The sequence below is a fragment of the Sitodiplosis mosellana genome, unplaced genomic scaffold (assembly GCF_009176505.1).
Source record: "Sitodiplosis mosellana isolate CC-2019 unplaced genomic scaffold, AAFC_SMos_1.0 Smas_scaffold_18, whole genome shotgun sequence".
Taxonomy (NCBI): domain Eukaryota; kingdom Metazoa; phylum Arthropoda; class Insecta; order Diptera; family Cecidomyiidae; genus Sitodiplosis; species Sitodiplosis mosellana.
This window is the reverse complement of record NW_022595260.1, coordinates 402,825-421,903: the sequence shown is the minus strand read 5'-3', so window position 1 is coordinate 421,903 and position 19,079 is coordinate 402,825. Positions and strand designations below refer to the sequence as shown.

General features: G+C 35.1%; 4 protein-coding genes and 1 non-coding gene across 11 annotated transcripts; 4 read left to right on the top strand and 1 right to left on the bottom strand.

The window, feature by feature from the left end:
• Positions 1 to 14: 14 nt before the first annotated feature.
• Positions 15 to 1,254, top strand: LOC129568389 (copper homeostasis protein cutC homolog). 4 transcript variants are annotated; one of them, XM_055446197.1, is made up of 3 exons: positions 15 to 189; positions 303 to 492; positions 563 to 1,254. In XM_055446197.1, exons 2-3 carry the CDS (start codon positions 352 to 354, stop codon positions 1,178 to 1,180), a joined length of 759 nt encoding a protein of 252 aa, XP_055302172.1. In that variant the 5' UTR covers positions 15 to 189; positions 303 to 351; the 3' UTR covers positions 1,181 to 1,254. The 4 variants fall into 4 exon arrangements, with proteins under 4 accessions (XP_055302172.1, XP_055302173.1, XP_055302174.1 ...); XM_055446198.1 differs by having other exon boundaries at positions 281 to 492; XM_055446199.1 differs by having other exon boundaries at positions 15 to 237.
• LOC129568391 (V-type proton ATPase subunit E) lies at positions 1,195 to 5,011 on the bottom strand. 2 transcript variants are annotated; one of them, XR_008687945.1, is made up of 6 exons: positions 4,423 to 5,011; positions 4,242 to 4,306; positions 3,569 to 3,781; positions 3,153 to 3,479; positions 2,905 to 3,072; positions 1,195 to 2,859 (listed from the first exon to the last, which is right to left on the bottom strand). XR_008687945.1 is itself a non-coding variant. In XM_055446203.1 (5 exons), exons 2-5 carry the CDS (start codon positions 4,272 to 4,274, stop codon positions 2,965 to 2,967), a joined length of 681 nt encoding a protein of 226 aa, XP_055302178.1. In that variant the 5' UTR covers positions 4,275 to 4,306; positions 4,423 to 5,011; the 3' UTR covers positions 2,904 to 2,964. The 2 variants fall into 2 exon arrangements, 1 of the variants encoding a protein (XP_055302178.1); XM_055446203.1 differs by lacking the exon at positions 1,195 to 2,859 and having other exon boundaries at positions 2,904 to 3,072.
• A 32-nt stretch (positions 5,012 to 5,043) lies between these two features.
• On the top strand, positions 5,044 to 9,160 carry LOC129568378 (regulator of gene activity). 3 transcript variants are annotated; one of them, XM_055446173.1, is made up of 7 exons: positions 5,044 to 5,276; positions 6,009 to 6,602; positions 6,680 to 6,887; positions 6,973 to 7,281; positions 7,400 to 7,604; positions 7,700 to 7,864; positions 8,690 to 9,160. In XM_055446173.1, the coding sequence occupies exons 2-7, from the start codon at positions 6,276 to 6,278 to the stop codon at positions 8,916 to 8,918; spliced, it is 1,443 nt and encodes a 480-aa protein (XP_055302148.1). In that variant the 5' UTR covers positions 5,044 to 5,276; positions 6,009 to 6,275; the 3' UTR covers positions 8,919 to 9,160. The 3 variants fall into 3 exon arrangements, with proteins under 3 accessions (XP_055302148.1, XP_055302150.1, XP_055302149.1); XM_055446175.1 differs by having other exon boundaries at positions 5,095 to 5,276; positions 6,680 to 6,875; XM_055446174.1 differs by having other exon boundaries at positions 5,137 to 5,950.
• Positions 9,161 to 9,365: 205 nt separating this feature from the next.
• Positions 9,366 to 13,231, top strand: LOC129568373 (cingulin). Its single transcript, XM_055446166.1, has 5 exons — positions 9,366 to 9,825; positions 9,891 to 10,807; positions 10,871 to 11,802; positions 11,865 to 11,950; positions 12,033 to 13,231. Exons 1-5 carry the CDS (start codon positions 9,709 to 9,711, stop codon positions 13,110 to 13,112), a joined length of 3,132 nt encoding a protein of 1,043 aa, XP_055302141.1. The 5' UTR covers positions 9,366 to 9,708; the 3' UTR covers positions 13,113 to 13,231.
• Positions 13,232 to 14,942: 1,711 nt separating this feature from the next.
• On the top strand, positions 14,943 to 15,016 carry Trnat-agu (transfer RNA threonine (anticodon AGU)). The gene has a single exon. It is a non-coding gene; the product is annotated as a tRNA-Thr (tRNA).
• The last annotated feature ends 4,063 nt before the right edge of the window (positions 15,017 to 19,079 follow it).

The window sequence follows — 19,079 nt, the reverse complement described above, 5'->3', positions numbered from 1 at the left end:
GACATACACACACAATCACATCTATGGCAACACAATGACGTTCAGCTTGTATACATAAATTGGGTTGCGTTTTGCCATACGAGAAGCGGTGACGGTCCCTTAATTGTGTATTTTACATTACACATTGTACGACGAATGGCCGGTTCTGATAAGATAGTAGACATTTGAATTGGAATTGTAATTGAATGTGTAAAGTCAATTAAAAAATTGTTTTTTATTTTTTTTATTGAATATTAGGTGTGAATAACAGGAAAAATCCTTTTTACAATTTAATTTATAGTTTGGTTTTACAATCTTGATAGTTACTACGCTCGAACCATTTAGACATTTTTGTTAAAATAAAATAAAATAATGTTGGAAGTTTGCGTTGATTCTTTTGAATCTGTCCAAGCGGCTGTTGAAGGAGGTGCGCACCGAATTGAACTCTGTTCCGCTTTGAGCGAGGGTGGTCTCACTGCAACGCCTGGATTATTGAAAGCCGTAAAGTCTCATGTAATCATTTAGTAGCGTGTAAAATAATATGCAAAAAAAATAATTTTATAAATTGTTCATATTTGGATAGTTTCCAGCCACAAAAGTATTCGCAATGCTTCGATCACACGGAAGAATTTCATATCAACACACCTACATCGATATGGAAATCATTGAAAAAGATATAGTTGAATTGATTGAGAATGGAGTTGATGGTTTTGTCTTCGGTGCACTTACAGCTGATCGAAACATTGACGTGGACAAGTGTCGACAAGTAGTTGATAGTGCTTCTGGATTACCGGTTACATTTCATCGTGCTTTTGATATGACGATTCCGTCATTGAAATTTCAAAACGTGGATAAAATTGCAGAATGTGGATTTCGACGTATTTTGTCTAGTGGCTTTGCAGAAACAGCAGAGTTGGGAATTGAAGCGTTGACTCAAATCAAGAAATATATCGCAGAAAAGCATTACAATTTAATACTTATGCCTGGTTGCGGTGTCTCAACAAGAAATGTTGATTCTATACTTCAAACTACCGGATGTAAAGAGTTTCATGCTTCCGCAAAAATCAAACGGACCGAACGTATTACAGCTCATGTATCTGACACAAGTGCCATCAGTAAGGATATTAGAAACAATGCATATGCCGTGACTGATAGAACTTCTGTTCAACAGCTGGTTACCATTGGAAAAAAGTACATATAGAATGATGAATGATATGATGTTTCTTAAAGATTTTTATTTGGATTTTCTAATAAATTCACACATATTTACATTTAGCGGTTATAGTTTTTCTTCAGAATAAATCATAAATTTTGGTGATATCTGCTTTGCTGCTGTTTGTTTTTGTTCAAAATTTGTCATATGTTTGCATTGCGTGACTCAGACCTTCATAAAATTGTGGTCACTGACTTAAAAATGAAATCAATATGCACTAGAAAAACCATAATTCAATTTGAAATAGGAAAAGCAGTTAAAAGAAAGACTTTCATTTCGAATTGCTATTTTCATCCGAAATTTATTTAACATGATCAACGTTTATATTGTTTCTCATTTGAATTTACAATTATGCATGAGGACGACCGAAATGGGGAAAACTGGTATTTTTTGCACATCGAAGATAAAATATTTGGCCATTAAATTTTACATGAGAAATATTTACAAAAACACAATTAAAAACTGGTTTTAAGAAAAACAATACAAAAAGTGATTGTAGTGTTTTTGTCGACAGCAACATTTGTTGTTTGTAAATTAATAACTTCTTTGCCATACCATCCATTCATCGAGATATATAAGCATTTTTCAAAAATATTTTTCCACATCAATCAATTCAGTCAGGGGATGTATGCTGTTCTATCGATGAACCAAAAGGAGACACAGCTAACATTTGTTGTTACAAAGAATAAAAAATAACACTTTTTTTTCATTTTTTTGCATGCCAATACAACATTACTTCAATTAAATTCAAATTCATTGCCAAAGGGTAATTACGCTCATCAATGCAGCAAATTTTAGAGCACACGCCGAAGATATCTTGGATCGTTCAGATTGTTATCTATGGATTTTTATCCATAAACGCGTGAATACTATGTGCTTATAATTTGGTGTAAAGAAAGCAGAAAATGATGCTGACAGGCAATGAAAGAAAGTTCAATTAGTTTCAACTAGAATCTCGTTGAATTAATGATAGCGCCAAAGAAGATTCATCCGATGTCTCAGTATTTTTGCGGTTGTTTTTGTCGAAACTACACGTACAATGATCATGGCCATTGATGAAATTCAAAACTCTAAGATACCACATTTTAATTTTGAAAAAGGAAAAATTATAACACAAGAAACCAAACTGAAACTAATGCGTTATCTAAATCTGTCAAGGGATTGAAATGAAGTGGTTAGTAGAATCACTAAAGTAAATATTAGTGTAGTAATTGCCATGTATGGCATATTCATTCATTATATAATTCTATTTATCTTTCATTTTCAAATATTTTTATATGCATAATAATTATTTATCTTACTGATGTGCAGCATAGTAAACCGCAAGTTTAAAGTTGAATTCTCTTACTAACTGTTATTTTCAAGTGTTTCTTTCCTAACATTCCCAGAACAAAATGGTAATTAAGGTGGATAATTCAATTGAACAGTATTTACTTTGGATTGGATTTAATCGGATCGCTGGGATTAAACTGGAATTTGGTAGTATTGAATTGATTTTTTTTATCGAAAATTCACTTGTTTGGTACCAATGAATTTTGTGAAGCGCTGGCGCATTGTTTTCTTCTTGTTTATTACATCGGAGGAATGTGATATTTTCGATTAATTAGATCTATTTTATAAAGTGTATAATAGCTTGTGTGGGATAATTTCTATTCAAGTTTTTTTTGTTTACATTTTAAAACTCAGATTTTGTGTGTTTCCAAAATAATGCGCAAATAAACAATTTAACAAACGAACAAAAAGAATGTACTGAACAGCGAATAACAGTGTATTTAGTCGGTGAATTTACGATTCACGTTGCGTCCAAATAATGCAGTACGAATTTCTGGAACCAACTGCTGTGAAATCAATTCCAAACGAGCCTCTAGGGTGTTTGGTACCTATAACACCAATTAACATCAATATATTATTAATTAGATAAAGGGTGTTCAAAAAATGAGTGAAATATGCAAGTCATTACCCGAATACGACCGTTCAAGGCGTGCAATTCAACGCCACCACAAGTGTCAGCTGGTAGGAAGCTCTCCTTGTCCAGTGTAATAGCAACCTCTTTGCCAATTTTTTCTTTGTATTGTTGCAATGCAGTCGGCAAGAGTTTTTCAATTAATACCTGGTCGACTTGACGACTTTTGATCGTTGCCTTGGGTTCCATAATTTGGAATAAACCTTGAACGATCAATTTTTGCAAGACTTCTTGGTACTTGGCTGGATCCTTGGTTACTTCGCCTAAGCGACGACGCGCTTCATCCAATACACTACGAACATGGTCTTCTCGAACCTTCAACACCTATACACAAATACAACGGAAAAGATAGTTAAAATAGGAGAGACATTTTGCAAATTCATGTCCACATTTGTGATCCAAAAATAACGAACCTTGAGACGAGCTTGATTCAACATATTCGATGATTGAATTTTCTTCTGTAATTCCACTTGTTTTTCTTTCTTCTCGTAATATTCCATGATCTTAAGGCGTTGCTGTTGAACCAAACGTCCTTTTTCGATGTTGAATTCTTCCTCAGCTTTGGCATCGATTTCTTCGGCTTTTTCGTTGGCCTCTTGCTCGATAAAAGCCATCATATGCTTGATCTAAAATGATCCATTCATACTTTAAATGTTTCACATTATACACGAATTGGGAATGCAATAGTAAAAATGACGAGTACACTCGATATTGGTAAAGGAATCATATGTCATGTTTAATCAAGTGTAGATCATGTGACAACACACGTACACCTTTATTTGACGATTTGTGATGGATTCGTTGAAAAAAAATCGATCAATTTACAAATTGCATGATAATTCATTAAAAAAAAGAATTATTTCAGAGAAAATATGTAAAATAAACATTGTAGCGAATTCACATGACATATCGAAAGTCATAGTAGTTGAAAAATAAGGGAATCTTGTGACCTCGCTCACATCATATGTCTAGCATATATAATCGCAGAAAATGGGTTCCTTCGCGGATTATCGTACGAATTTGACATTTTTTAGTTTAGGATAAAAGAAATCAGAGTAATTTACGCCTTATATTTAAATTACTTACTTGTTTTTGAACGTCAGCGTCGCTGAGTGCCATTTTGTTGGAGTGTTTTTTTATTCGGGAAAAACCTATGTCATCGCGGAAAAAAGAATGAAAATATGTTAATAAGAGTTTTTGGTAGAACTTGAACCTAAAATAATCTAAAGAAAATTGAAAACTTCGATTTTAATTCCAAAACACTTACGAAAAGAAAGGATAAATGGAAAAAATGTCGAGAGAAGTTTCACTAGTAATGCACAGCAGACTGACTTCTCAAGTCTTTGCTCTTGTTTGAATCGAAATGGAAAATATCAATGAGAAAATACTTTGATAAGTCATATGACTATCGTCGAAAATAATTCGATATCGAATTCGAACATCTGGCATCTGCAGCTGATCAATACTACCAACAAGGGAGGGTTGTAATTTTCGAAATCGAGCCAATTTCAAGTCCATATACATCCATAGTTTGGTTTTAAATCAAAAACAATGTTTTAAATTAATTTTTAGATAATTGAAATTTTGTTTAAAGCAAGTTTTGAAATTGAGAAATATTTCTGAGAGCATTGAATGATTAATATTGAAGATAATATATTTGAGAATTCGATTTTTTTTCCTTAAGAATAAAGAACGAGTTATTTTATGAATTACTATTGGACTTCGGAATCGAATATTTTTCAAACAATTTAGCAAAACCAGATGTTGTTACGATGGAACAATGCAGAAAAAAACAATTTAAATTTAATAACCAAACAAATATGACACATCTGGCCAACCGAATTTCCATTGCACAAGTGTCGCACATACAAACGAAATTATCCATAATACGATGGCGTTCGTTCGTATACATGTTCGAAAACATTTCCATATACACACCAACATCAACTACAGATGAAGAGAGACTGAAAGAAATATGGCTATAGGAATCGGTGTTGTTTTTTATGTAGATGGCGCAAAGTGCTTGTAGCGAAAGAGTTTTCAGCAAAGCAAAAAGATTTCTTTTGTCAGAAAAATAATTCACAAGTAAAATTCAATTCCAACAAGTTGAGAATAGTTTTGGTGAGCAAATATTTATCCATTTAGCATTTTGAATTAATAAAATTTTAAAATATATCGTTTGTGTGCGTTGAATTTGTTAAAAAATTGGTTTGTTGTGAATGTGTGACTATGAGTGTATGCCTTGCAGGCCAGCAAAAGAAAACCAATTAAACGGGGAAACTAATAGCTTATTTTCATCTATATTATTGTCATTCTGGCTCAATTCCCAATATTTTTAATTGGAATAAGGTTTATGAATAGTTTGCTATTCTAAGTGATTTTCTATTGTCATCGTGCTATTGTGCATCATAAGAAAATGTTTAGGTCCGTGTGGTTCCGAGACAGAATTGCGTTGTTTCACCTGAAATTTGGTTTTGCCAAAGAAAAAAACAAATGGCAAATTTTTGGGTGCAAACAATAATACATATACGAATTTAGCACCTAACATTCAGTAATATGTTTGAAGTATTTGAAAAACGAAAACAGACACATGAAAAGTGAATCGCGGATAAACAATGAGTCCTACAATTGTCAGGCTGTAGACATTGGCTTAAGAAGGAAAGAGACGCATCCAAAAAATACGAAAAAAAAAATTATACGCACTTTTCAAAAAATAGTATCCGAGTGTAATCGCGGGTGATTTCATTGCACAAACTGCCAAAATTTGCGATTTTTCTGGAAATTTTAATGAAAATGTACAGTGACAACGAATAATTGAATAATTTAGCATTTATTCCCATTTATTTTTTACAGAGTTCGTCTATTCCAGAAGATTACTGTTTCAATAGCGTGGATCGACTTAACTTCCATCGATCCGTTTGAAAACCGCTACAATAAGCCCAGATAAATTACATATTAAATTCGTCGCTCATTAAAGAAATTTTAAGGGAAGTTGCACATAATTGATAGTTCGAAAAGTTGATTTTAGTGGCAACGCAACGAAAACCAAAAGTCTTTGCAAAGTTTGTGTGTGTATAAATTTAATCAATCGCGTTCGATTGATGTACGTGTTTTGTATCAATGGCAAACCTGAACTTTCAACAACCGCCTCGAAGTATAGCAAATTCGTCATTAAGTAATCGAGGAGGCAGCATCGGTGCGGCTTTTGGTGGCGCAGTAAATTCAGGGCATGTAACTCCAACGTCCGGGATGTTTCAACAGAATAATGCAGGTTTCGGACCACCTTCACAACTGTCGCCTAATCGAGGTGGTGTACAGCTTGGTGGTGTGTTCAATCAGACGCTCGGTAGCAACAGTGCCAGCAATACAAATCAACAAGCGCGTGCAAATCTGTTTGGTCCTCGAACAATGAATGACCGAAGGCAAATGCAAAACCTTGGACAAATGGTAAGTTGTCATTTTTGATTATCATTTGACATTGTTTATTCATCTCAAATCCCATTTCCATTTTCATCTTTCTGCAGACATCAATGGGATCATTTATGCCGTCAAGAGGTTATGTTGGCCAAAACAGCAACGCTGGACTGAGTTTTCACTCTGTGTTTGGTAATAATGATACTGGAACACCACCGCTGTTAGATCTCTCTGAATTTCCGTCGCTGACAAATGCCCGAGGGAACGATTCAATGCCGCAATCGAACATCATTCAAACACCGGGAAGTAAGCCATACGGTATGTTGTACATTGCACAACATTGACAAAACATTTAGTGTAACCATCGGTCTGATTTCTAATGCTACCTTTCCAAATTTTTTAGTGGGTATGGTGAAGCAACCAACTGCCGAACAAACAGAATTTCAAATGTCCAATGAAGACTTTCCAGCGCTGCCAGGAACACAGCTAAATGATTTAATGTCGTCTTCTTCGTCACAACAACTAAATTTGAACCATAACATTGGCGGTGGATCGAATGTTGGCAACAGTGGAGATGGTCTTGATTGTGCGAATGGCTCAACACGAGATATGGATAACAAATCGCATCATCACTTGTCCAGTGATCTGCAAGGAGATTTGTCCTCAGCTCAAGACAAGGCATTTAAACGTGGCATTCAAACATCACCTGACGGTTAGTATCGATAAAAATGCAGTCAAAATTTTACACCATCATGAATTTTTGGTGTCAGAATGTATGATAACCTTTAAACACTTGCTTTACTAGCCATTGATTTGCTAATTTTTGCTAGGAATGGTCACAAACATCCCAGCAAGTATGGTAAACAATCAATTTGGCATGGTTGGTTTGCTAACATTTATCCGAGCGGCGGAATCGAATCCCAATTTGGTGACATTAGCTATGGGACAGGATCTGACTGGCTTGGGATTGAACTTGAACTCTCAAGAAAATCTCTACCCAAGTTTTGGTGGTCCATTCTCAGATCAACCCGGGCGGTAAGTGTTAAACTTGTAATTACATACATACGTGTACGCAAGTGAAATTCTGTGTTGTTAATAATGTTTTGTTTACTTATCCTTTTTCTTTTCAGACCACAAGATATAGACTTTCCCGTAATACCGGAATACTTGGTTAACACGTCGATTAGAGATAAACTATCAACATTGTCACTGAAGAAATACAAAGACGAATTACTCTTTTTCTTGTTCTATACAAATGTGGGCGATTTTATGCAATTGGCTGCCGCAGCTGAACTGTAAGTGATCAATAACAGGTGTCACAAAAGTCTTTAGTTTTTGTCTCCGCGTCCAGTTATTTCTCAACATATTTGAATTCAACTGACTAAACAATTTAGTTTGGTTTTGGTCCCTTAACATTCAGAAGAAACCTTCGTGAAGTCTAAATGAATGATATTTTTATTCCCGAAGAACTGAACGCTGAGAGTCGATTTGCTATTTTTGAAGCATTTTTGTAAATCTTTTTGAAATTTTGATCGGTGAAAAAAAATGAATGTAAGATTCATTTTCCACCTGGAACCTCTTAGACTACAATTTGGAGAACTTCTGAGCTAAAACCTATCATAATTTTATACTATTCATGCAGGGGAAATTGAGAAAATATGATTTTTTGACCATCCAGAGGCTTTTAAGGTCTCTTAACGGATTATGTTATACAGACGTTCAAATGATGCCCGTTTAAGGTTGGTTGTGTGCACTAGAGGGTTATTCTCGGAAAATTTTTGATGATTCCGATATTCGGACAAAAAAATTGTCTGTCCGTGTCCGTCCGAAAAATGTCCGATGGTCCGAAAAGAATATCATGTCCGAATGTCCGAATACTATTTTCAGACTGATAAGTTCCGAACGGACAGACGGACAAAATTTTGTCCGTTTGACACCTTTATCCACAGCTTAAAAGTCGCTCCATCACAATTTTTGCTCGAGGTCAGGTTATTTTTTATTTTCATTGAGGCTCTGATTTTTTCCAAGGTTTTAGTGACACCCGTTATATATACATATGTATTTCAAGACTACCCAAACCGAATGTCTGATTCTAATTTCTAAAAATCGTCTCATTGCAGGCACAGTCGAGATTGGCGATATCATACGGAAGAAAAGGTGTGGATAACACGCGTACCAGGTCTCATATCGCATTACGAGAAACACGGTCAAACGGAACGAGGTACATTTTACTACTTCGATACACAAAGCTGGCGAAGAGTACCGAAAGACTTTCAGATCGATTCAACCAAACTGGAAAAGTGTCCCAATTTGAATGCGTATATGAGTATAAGTGGACAGTCCGTATAACATACCGCAGGCACCTTGTATCCATACTCAAACATGCGTTGAAAAATTACAAACATGGAATATTGATAAAAAACAGAAAAAAAGAAAAATGATACGAGCCAATCACAACAAACCCCAAACACAAGGGACATCATTTTTAAAATTTCATATGATTGAATATCAAACAAAAAATTGAAAATCAAATGAAAAGGAGAAAAAAAGTGGAAAAAATAAAATAAATCAAGTGTAACATTCAAAACAAAGCGTCTTTTCTTCATGCACATTGCACAGCCTTCTTTGTATTTCTATGTGTTGTTTACAAATCTACTTTTTAGCATGTTCAAAAGAGGGCGCTGCAGTGCTATAATGAGGACTGACTGTTGACTAATGTCGTTTGAATTATATTCCATTTATGGCATATAATAAACATGATCATTTATAATATTCTTATTTATTCTCTATTGAAGACAATTTTGAAAAAAAAAATAGTTTAATGTCTTCAGTCAATAAATGCAATTACAAACGCATTCACCTAACTTTGCGCAGCGACACACGCGGCTGGTTTCAGCATATTGACGCGCGTATTTGATGACAGATTGGCAATTACATTCAAACTAACGCCACAAGTTGTTTACAAAAAGATTCCAACGCATGCAAGTTTTAGTGTACAGAATACTTGTTTTCGTGCAACAATTCCGTTTATTTTTTTTTCTCGAATAATTGACTTATTTTTGTGTTAGATCAAGTTTGCTATATATCAAAAAAGAATATGAACTAATTTGGTGCTAAGTTGTTCATAAAATAAGTGAAAATGGATGTTCCCGGACTGAGTTTATTTCAGGGAACCGAAAGCATAAAGTTGAACAACGACCAACAACGAGCTGAAGAAGAAGATGCCATCGAAGATCGAAAGAGACGCAATGAAGAGGTACAATGCAGGAAATATAATTTGGTTTTCCAATTGAAAAAATTTGGTTTTTGTTTCAATTGCAGTTGGAAAGCGAATTACAAAATGCGTTTGACGATTTGGACGATTTCGAGGACGATGACGACGTTAGTGTATCTTATAATGCTTCCAATTCATCGGCGAATCGTAGAAATGCCGCAGCGTTAGCAAATCCAATATTCAACGGTATTGAGACCAATCGCATAGCACACCTTAACAGTCATGACAATGAGCGGATGACCGAGATTCTTCAGCTGAAAAATATGTTGTCGTCGAAGAATGAAGAGTTGCGAATTGCCGCCAGTGAAATTAAGAATTCACAAAATAAAAACGACGAGCTGGTCAAACGTCTTGCCATTGCTGAAGCGGAAAAAGAGCGTGCCCACATGAGTCGCCAACAGACACACGAATTATTCGTTGAATCAAAACAAAAGCTATCCGAACGTGATGAAATAATATCTGATTTGAATGGAAAAATTAAATCGCTCAACGATAAAAACCTCGAAGTCTTGGCCGAATTGGAGCACACAAAATCATTGCTGAGCGATGTCCAACATAAATACCATATGGTTGAGAGAAATGCTAGTTATTCGTCGGAGAAACATGCAGACAGTATGGTCAAACAAATTAACGATCGACATGCGGCTCAAACTGACATGATGCAACAACAAATAAATACAATGCGCACAAAACTTGAAGATCGAGATAATGAGCTGAAACGATTGATGGTACAAAATAATGAGCTACAGAAATCACGTGAAGCAGTCTTACTTGACAAAGCAGATACCATAAATCAGTTGACGCATCGCCTGGACGATGCACAGCGCCAAGTCCAAGATCTGATTCGCAAGAATGGAACTAGTGGAGATTTGGCACAAGAAAATGTTCGACTGATGCGTTCGGTTACCGCTTTGCAGCAACAAACAGATGAAATGCAACAAACCATCAATGAGTTAAATTTGAGGTGAGGTTTTATCTTCTCAAAAGCAAAATTTTGAATTTACAAGTTTCATCTCTTCTATTTTAGACTAGAATCAACGACCACCGAACTTGAACAGCTCACCGAAACAGCCATTAATAATATCGAAACCATATCGAACAGCGACCATAATCTACCCACCAATGGCATTGGGGAAACGCCAATGATTCGAAAAGCAGTCAGCCATCCAAGGCTAGCTGTGAGCAGTACGCCGTTTCAAGTTGAGGATCGTATAACGCGACTGAAACAAGAATTCAATCGATGTGTTGCCGATCAAAAAGCGAAGCGCCAAGAAATTCTAGCACTAAAAGAAGAGCTCGCAGCCAAAAATAAGGAAATCGATCGACTCAAGCAAGATGAAAATCTTGCGTTAATCGAATTAAACACCAGCAAAGAAAATACTGAACGTCTTGCCATCCGATTGAAAAACATGGAACGTGAGTTAGAAGATTTCAAAAATAAAACAGAATCCAGGCACCAAGAGAAAACCACAAGAGACGAAAACGACCGTATACAGAAGCTTCAGCAAGAAAATGAGAATTTCCGGTCAAACTGCAATCATTTGAATGAAACAATTCGGGCATTGGAAGACGAGCGTGACAGAACCGAAGAGAAGTACAGAGAAGTGTGTAAAGAAATGGCCGAGTTACAACAGAAATTTAGCCAACTGGAATCAAATCCATGTCTAGAATGCGAAAAAGAGAAATTTTTAACCAAAGAGTCTCGAGAAGAGTGCACAAGACTGAAAGAGCTATACATTCGGATCACCGACGAAAAAGAAGAAGCATTGCGAAAGCTCAGACAAACCGAAACGGTCGATTTGAAGAAAGAATTGCTTGAACAACGAAATATGGTAGCAAGTTTGGAACGATCGCTGCAATTGGCCGAAATGAAGTACACCGAAATGTCAAAGATTTTAGAACGAGAAAAGACCGACCATGAAATTCAAATCGAGAATTTGCGCGCAAAATATGAAGCGGGTAAGATAAACTGGATTTTTTTTGCAAAAAAATTCATTGGTTAATTGTATGTTCTTTTCTAGAAATAACCAACATTGAATCGAAAGAGCAAAAGGACATATCAAATTCGTGTCTCAAATGCGTTGATCTAACAGCAAAATTGGCAAAGGTAAACATCTAAACATTGCAGCTATTATTATTAATTTTTGGTTCGAAAATATTTATTAATCGTATTCATTTTCAAATCCTAGTACGAAATTGAAGGATTGCAACTCCAAACCACAGTATCTGGATATCTTAAAGATATACATGAATTGAAGAAGTCACTGAAAAAAGCTGAACAAACAATCACAGATCTTAGTGGAAAGTTAGCATTAAAAGAGGAACATGAACAATTACTTGATGAGTTGAAGAGCAAGGCCAAGCAATTTGAAGAGTTTATGCGCAATCAATCGCCGACCAAATCAATTTTGGTAGATGCGATTGTGAATAGTCAAACTAGTCGGGTTCGTGATCAATGCGTATCAACGGAGGATCTCATTGTTATTGAAAGTCCACGACCAGGTAGTGTGACTAGTATTGTAGGCTTGGATCGGTCAGCCGAAAAGAGAATCCGTGAAGATATGGCCCGTGCAATGGCATTGAAGGTTAAGGCGGTTGAAAACGAATTCAAGGGACAAATTCTGGAATTTGAACAACAAGTTAACGAACTTACAACTGAAGTAGTCACACTGCAAACACAGCTGAAGGAACGTGAAACTGATGTCTCCAACCTGAAAACGTGCATTTTGAAAGAGCGATTCGAGGTGAGGAATATTCTGGAACAAAAAGGGGCAGAACACATGGAAATGATGAAACAACATCAAAATGATCTTTCGACTACACGCAATGATCTTGAAGTGGCGAACAAACGTGTCAACAGTCTACTGAATGAGCTAGATCAGTGTAAATTGCAATTCCAGGCTGAACGAGAAAATATGAACAAATTGATGAGTGAATGGAAGGCACAAATAGCTGCTCTTGCTGAACGTGAACAGAATCTCACCAAACAAATACACAATATGGAACATAGTTATAGGACCACGGTAAGCAGTCTCAACGAAAAGTGTATGGCGGCCAAAAAAACTGCGGCCAGCTACAGAAAGTATTCCGAGGATAAGGAGAAACACATCGAACAGGAAAGTGAACGAATCAAATTAGCGTATGAGGAAACGATGGCAAAAATAAAGGATAATATGAATAAGGCCATAAAAGATCACGAGAAACGAGCCAATAGACGAATATCTGAAATGCAAGCTCAATTGGATGTCGTAATGCAGAAACGGAAATAAACATAAACTAACACATAAATGCGAAATTTGTCTCGTTTTCAATAATTACATGATTATTATTTTTTTAATTTGATCAATTTTGTGGTGAAATAAAACAGTGTTGAAATGTTTTCATTAAATATTCATTTTATTTCAGTGAATTAAGCCTTAACCATTCAATCTGTTTTTATATAGACAAGTTTTCACATTAAACATTTTCTTCAAATGTCGCAAATGTTCATATTTTCATGATGCTTGAATTCCAATCAGTAGAAGGAGCCTGTGTTATGTGTATTACTTTTCCGTACACAACGTGTCAAGGGAAAGTATAGGAATTGGTCCCGAAAACTTTTTTCGCAAAATTGGTTTAGATCATCATAAAAACTCATGAAACGCGTAGAAAACCACTTTTGGAGACACTTTTCCGTTCGTGTGCCGTCGTCGTTGGCGTTGTCGTTGTCGTCGTTGTCGTTGTCGTTGTCGTCGTTGTCGTAGCTGTTTGTAAACACGATAACTCAAAAAATAATTGAGATAATCAAAATCTGGAAACGCCAAAAGTGTTGTATTTGAAAGACTTAGTTTAAGTTCGAAGATGAGCCATTTTCGATTTGATCCTGGGGTACTCGCCCTAAGAAAAACCTCAAAAAATTGACACTTTTGTATGGGAGGTACCTGTAAATCGACTCCGATTGGCTTCAAACTTTCTGAGATTTCATTTTCTGCGAGTAAAATAAGATTCTGGAAATTTTTGAAATTTTGACTAAAATTACCGATTTTTGGACAATTTTGTATGGGAGGTACCCGTTAATCGATTCTGATTGCCTTCAAACTTTCTGAGGTTTCATTTTTGGCAGGAAAAATAAGATTCTGAAAGTTTCATGTTGATCGCATGTGCAGAAGTTTGGTTTTTGGCCCTCAATTTTTTCCAAGAAAATTTCGACAAAAATTGAGGACAAAAAATCAAACTTCTGCAAATGGGATCAACATGAAACTTTCAGAATCTTGTTTTTTCTCGAAAAAATGAAACCTCAGAAAGTTTGAAGCCAATAGGAATTGGTTTACGGGTACCTCTCATACAAAATTGTCGAAGTTTTAGTTAACGTGACCGATTTTTCACTTTATTTTTATTATTATATTTTCACTGCCTTTATTTCAAGAAAATTCACAAAAAATAACCAAAAGTACCTACAGACAACGCAGGCCAACGGTACGGAAAAGTTCGGGATTACCAATGTAATTCTTTTTATTTAAGGTAGATATAAATTCCCATGGCTACTTATTTATTTTGTGTCATCAAAGAAAAATCAAATTAAATGATATTAATATCTTGTCCTAATTTTGGGACTATATCCCGACATACGTCGATTCCGGAGGTGTAAATTGTTCATTTGTTTACTCCTTTTTTTATTATTGACACCGCCAAGAATCTTTTAGTTTTGCAGGAAAAATGAAGCTCATAGGATTCATAACATAAGGGTACAGCAACAGATTATTACCAGTCTAGTATACATCTTGTCGAACAGGGAATCTATCTAGTAAACAGAAGCTCAAGATAGTGAGATTCGTAAAAATGTTGAGATATTATTAGTGCATGCTAGGCATACTATGCTTTGGAATTAATGCATTCGTTGACAGATTATATCATAACTAAATCATTTATGTTATAATTCATTGGAGTAGATGCAATAAATGCTGCTTTGCGAATGGGCAACGGAAAAGTTACTTTTGAAAGGTTTGAAATACTTTGATTTTTGCGTGTACAATGTGTACATGTGTTGTGACATCGAAAATGTGGAGTTTATAAGGTTTGCCAAAAGCATACGTGTTTACTGGAGCGATGAAGATATAACCGGCGCCGTGGCTTAGTTGGTTAAAGCGCCTGTCTAGTAAACAGGAGATCGTGTGTTCGAATCACGCCGGGGCCTAAGTTTCTTTTTTTTGTTCTCACGCATTTTTCTCAATTAACGAAACGAAAAATAAAACATGAATTCACGTAGCCTACACCCTACATACAGACCAATCAATTCTGAAATATGAAACATAAATGTTATACGCACAAATTGTTCCATCTAAGCTTTAAACCAAAGTGATAAAAGGTAAAGAATATGTACTAAATTTTATTCACCCATTTTACCAATTGAAATAATTCGAAAAATATTGTTATGTATGTATTAACAACAGTAAACAAACTAAAGGTAAAGTGAAATCCTAAAAAGCACAAAGTTTGTATTAACCTTGTTTTGCTATTCAATCGATTCAGTCGTGAAGAATTTTGTGCCTACTTCCAAAACTAGGTTTAAATAACACATAAACACTCACTGCGTGTGAGTTACAATTACCATTTAAAATCTCAGTGAAAATATATGGTACATGTAATAAACACGGACTGTACTTACCGAGAAGTGAGCAATTACATTCAATAAAAAAATATAGCAATATTGATTGACGTGTCTTAAAACATTTTTCTTTCGAAGAAGGATATTTTTCTCTGGGCTCAAATAAAACAAAAAGTTTTCCCGAAAATACATATTGTAATAAACACGCAATGAAGTGAATATATTGAATTTCTTTTCATTGATGCATCCATCGAGTCGAGAAAGAAGGTTGTAGTTCACAAATGACATTGGAAATAGAGAAATGTTTACTCTTTTGTTCTATTATATGAGTTGGGATGACTTTACCTGAACGTAGACGAGGGAATGTGTTTGAACGCATTTTAATGGTGTGCGGCGTCGTTTATGACTTTTTTGTTTATGTTTCTGGTTTGCCATGGGGAAGGTGATTTGAGTCACATATGATAAACCATAGCTCAAACACCCAAACCATCATCAAATATGCATAAAATGAAATCAAACTATCATCAACGGTAAGAGATCTTTTAAAAGGAGATATAATAAGTCTGTTGGTGAATTCATTGAAACTTTTCGTGTGAACTCATAACAGTTATGCAAAATTTTACAAACCATTAACATTTTCAAATTAATTTAATTACTGTGAACACTTATCGATAGCAAACTAGCGCCAATACTTTTTTTGCTCAGATTTTTCGCCTTCTTGAAAAATTGCAAGGAATTCACTATTTGAAAAAAAAAAAAAAACAAAAATTAAATTGAAAATATAATATTATATCCTTCGGATAGTTTGCTAGCGAGAAAATGGGAACTTTCAACAAAATATACATATGCTAGCTAATAGGAATAAAATGGCCTTAGCAATTTTATTCGTTCATATGCAGTCCGTTTCACCTTCGTTGATTTCGAAGTGATGAAATAAACCAATTTAAAAGCAATTTCGCATTTCCTACAAAAGACATATGCTATTTTTGTTCGCGTCGTTTTTTTTAAATATCGCATATTGGACGCACAAATTTGCCTACAATATGTATGAGGCGTAAAAATATCCTACTGCGCCTAGTATTTCCTTTTTTTGGTTGTATTTTGTTGGTCTATTCGTATGAACGAAAATATTATCGCTGTTGAAAAAAGTGGTTGTGTGTAGTAATGTATGCGTTTCTTACAAATATTACCATCGCAGAGCCTGTTTAAAGTCCTGAATGGAAATGGCTGCGAAAAAATTCTCATTTCAGAGAGGATGCCGATTAAGGCGATAACAAATTTTATAGTCCAATCTAGCTAGCTACACGAGATTACAGTCCCGTTTTTAATTGAAGTCAGTTGCGATTTTTGAGGTGGAATAGTCTCTGTTTACCAGTGATATTTAGTTTCATTTCCTTTCCTTCCCTTTCCTTTCTTTTTGTTTATTCACTTTTCAACCGCCGGAACACGATTTTTGCTCTGATTTTCTCGGCTGCATCTGATATACTCGTAACAAGCAAACCGTAGAAGTTAAATAGAATGTTTGGTTGGTTGGTTAACGAAGGGACTTTCAAGTGTGTCGCAGCACTTATTGAATCTATGTACAGACAGGGATCTGCTCTCTACACATGTAGATTCATAAAAATCAAATAGAACTTGTATTAAAAACGATTTATATTCAAGGTCAATGTCAAAATTAAAGCAGTGAGAATTATTTTTCCTAGGTGACTGAGCATGATACATTCAATTGCAGACACACAGTAAATTTAGGGTTTACAACAAGCACACACTCGTTTCCGAGTTGGGGAACGAAACGAGGCGAACAAGATAGAGCAACAATTGTCTGCAAACAATCAAACAAAAAGCCGTCGTGTACGGCAACAAGCGATACTCGTTGGACTCAGCTACGTTTCATGGTGAAATAATGGTAGTGCATGACAATAATATCCTACATCACCGCTGCGATTTTCATCATGGCTCATGCCATTACGAGCATTACGCATCGCAGACAAAAAATTATTGTATTGCGTCGAAAGTGATGACATCACCTTATTCGGTCAAATAAATGCGTCAGACAGAAAGTGAAATTCAAATAGACTAGTAGTAGTGGTAGTAGTAGTTGCTACCAGACAATATAATGCGCATGAGGACATGTTGCTCAAATTAAAAACTAATATGCTAAAGAGCAAAATAAATTGTAAATTTGATTCTATTATGAAATATTCATGCACACATGCTTATGGAAAGGAGATCACTGGTTTTCAATAACACTTGGAAAACCAACAGACATAAGGAAACAATAAGTTTCTCCGTAAAATAGAACAATGAATTTAGATTTGGTCATTTTACTATGAAAGAAGAAAATAGATACAAACGGTTCAAATTAAAACCTGAAAGTCGTTAGAATGATAATAAAACGAACACAAGAAAAGACACGAATCAATTGAATACGAGAAAGTGACAAAAGTGAATGCAAAGAATAGAATTTATCTCAATACGAGCTTAGTATTAGAGAAACGCAGCAGTTGAGAGAAGTTCTCTTAGGATTTGCAAATTTTGTCTATTGAAAAAAATGATTCAACTGTAAAGGGGTTCTTGGAATTCGACAGAAAACAATGTGCCAAAACAATATGTGGTATTTGTATACAACTGTTCACCTTGATCCTGTGACAAAACACACGGATACACAACGTTTCACAGTGCCGAAAAATACTAGCATTTTTTTTGTGGAACATAACATATATATGGCATATATTCGACATTGAAAAAAATTATTTAACCCTTTGATGCACAATTTTTTGTTTTTGAATCATTTTGATATATGTTTTGTGCCACGATAAATAGAGAAAGACCTCATACTTAGATTTTTGAAAAATTGCGTATTAGTCGAGAAAATCGAAAAAGAGTCAAAAGTGTCAAATCGTTATAACAGCCTGAAAAAATTAAATTTCATAAAACTAATGATGCAGAAAGTTAAATTGATGTGTTTTGGTCCCACGGGTCCTAATTTGACAATTGAAAAGAATGAACAATCCCACAAGATAACCGGAGGGAAAATGTGGAATTCTGCTATAATTTCGCATTTTTTTTACAGCAGTACATGAACAGAAAAAACTTTTCATTCAGCCAGCCGATTGTAGCCTGTAAAGTATCAAATGAAAGCTAGTTCATTTCCCTACATTTGTTTCCAAACAAGAATGTAAAAATATTCAGTGGTTTCATAGCTATAGCGTCTGGCGTATCTGGTTACTTTAGGAACCGAAAAGTGATAAAGGGTTAATATACCTGGGAGTTATTGAAATTTTTCTAAATTTATAATGAAAGTAGACAAAAGTATTTCAAACATATAGCTCGTTCTTCTGCGTTGTGTGTCAGCAATACAAATATAAGATTTCTGCGCAGAAATTATTACAAAATATCGCAAAATTAAATGCCCTTCTATTTTAAATTACAATAAAAAAGTATTAATCTGCATTAAAATTCTAAAAATTAAATTCTCCGCCTAAATCAAAGTCTTGTTTAATTTCAGGTACAATCGAGACATGTGCCTTGTAACCAGGTTAGCAACAGGACCAGATGGTTCGTCTATTACAATCCAACTTATGTGAATAAAAAACGCCAGTACGGTGGATTGTGTATAACACTTAGAACCAATAACGAAAGGGGTGGATAT

What these genes read in the sequence shown, in the direction of transcription:
- LOC129568391 (XM_055446203.1), bottom strand. Translation starts at nt 4,274, where the DNA reads ATGGCACTCAGCGACGCTGACGTTCAAAAACAA. An exon ending in ACGCTGACGTTCAAAAACAA is followed by an intron (nt 3,782 to 4,241) that starts GTAAGTAATTTA and finishes GGATCATTTTAG; the next exon opens with ATCAAGCATATGATGGCTTT. An exon ending in TGAATCAAGCTCGTCTCAAG is followed by an intron (nt 3,480 to 3,568) that starts GTTCGTTATTTT and finishes ATTTGTGTATAG; the next exon opens with GTGTTGAAGGTTCGAGAAGA.
- LOC129568389 (XM_055446197.1), top strand. Translation starts at nt 352, where the DNA reads ATGTTGGAAGTTTGCGTTGATTCTTTTGAATCTGTCCAAGCGGCTGTT. An exon ending in TGAAAGCCGTAAAGTCTCAT is followed by an intron (nt 493 to 562) that starts GTAATCATTTAG and finishes ATATTTGGATAG; the next exon opens with TTTCCAGCCACAAAAGTATT.
- LOC129568373 (XM_055446166.1), top strand. Translation starts at nt 9,709, where the DNA reads ATGGATGTTCCCGGACTGAGTTTATTTCAGGGAACCGAAAGCATAAAG. An exon ending in GAAAGAGACGCAATGAAGAG is followed by an intron (nt 9,826 to 9,890) that starts GTACAATGCAGG and finishes TTTCAATTGCAG; the next exon opens with TTGGAAAGCGAATTACAAAA. An exon ending in GCGCGCAAAATATGAAGCGG is followed by an intron (nt 11,803 to 11,864) that starts GTAAGATAAACT and finishes GTTCTTTTCTAG; the next exon opens with AAATAACCAACATTGAATCG.
- LOC129568378 (XM_055446173.1), top strand. Translation starts at nt 6,276, where the DNA reads ATGGCAAACCTGAACTTTCAACAACCGCCTCGAAGTATAGCAAATTCG. An exon ending in ACCGGGAAGTAAGCCATACG is followed by an intron (nt 6,888 to 6,972) that starts GTATGTTGTACA and finishes CAAATTTTTTAG; the next exon opens with TGGGTATGGTGAAGCAACCA. An exon ending in TTGGCTGCCGCAGCTGAACT is followed by an intron (nt 7,865 to 8,689) that starts GTAAGTGATCAA and finishes GTCTCATTGCAG; the next exon opens with GCACAGTCGAGATTGGCGAT.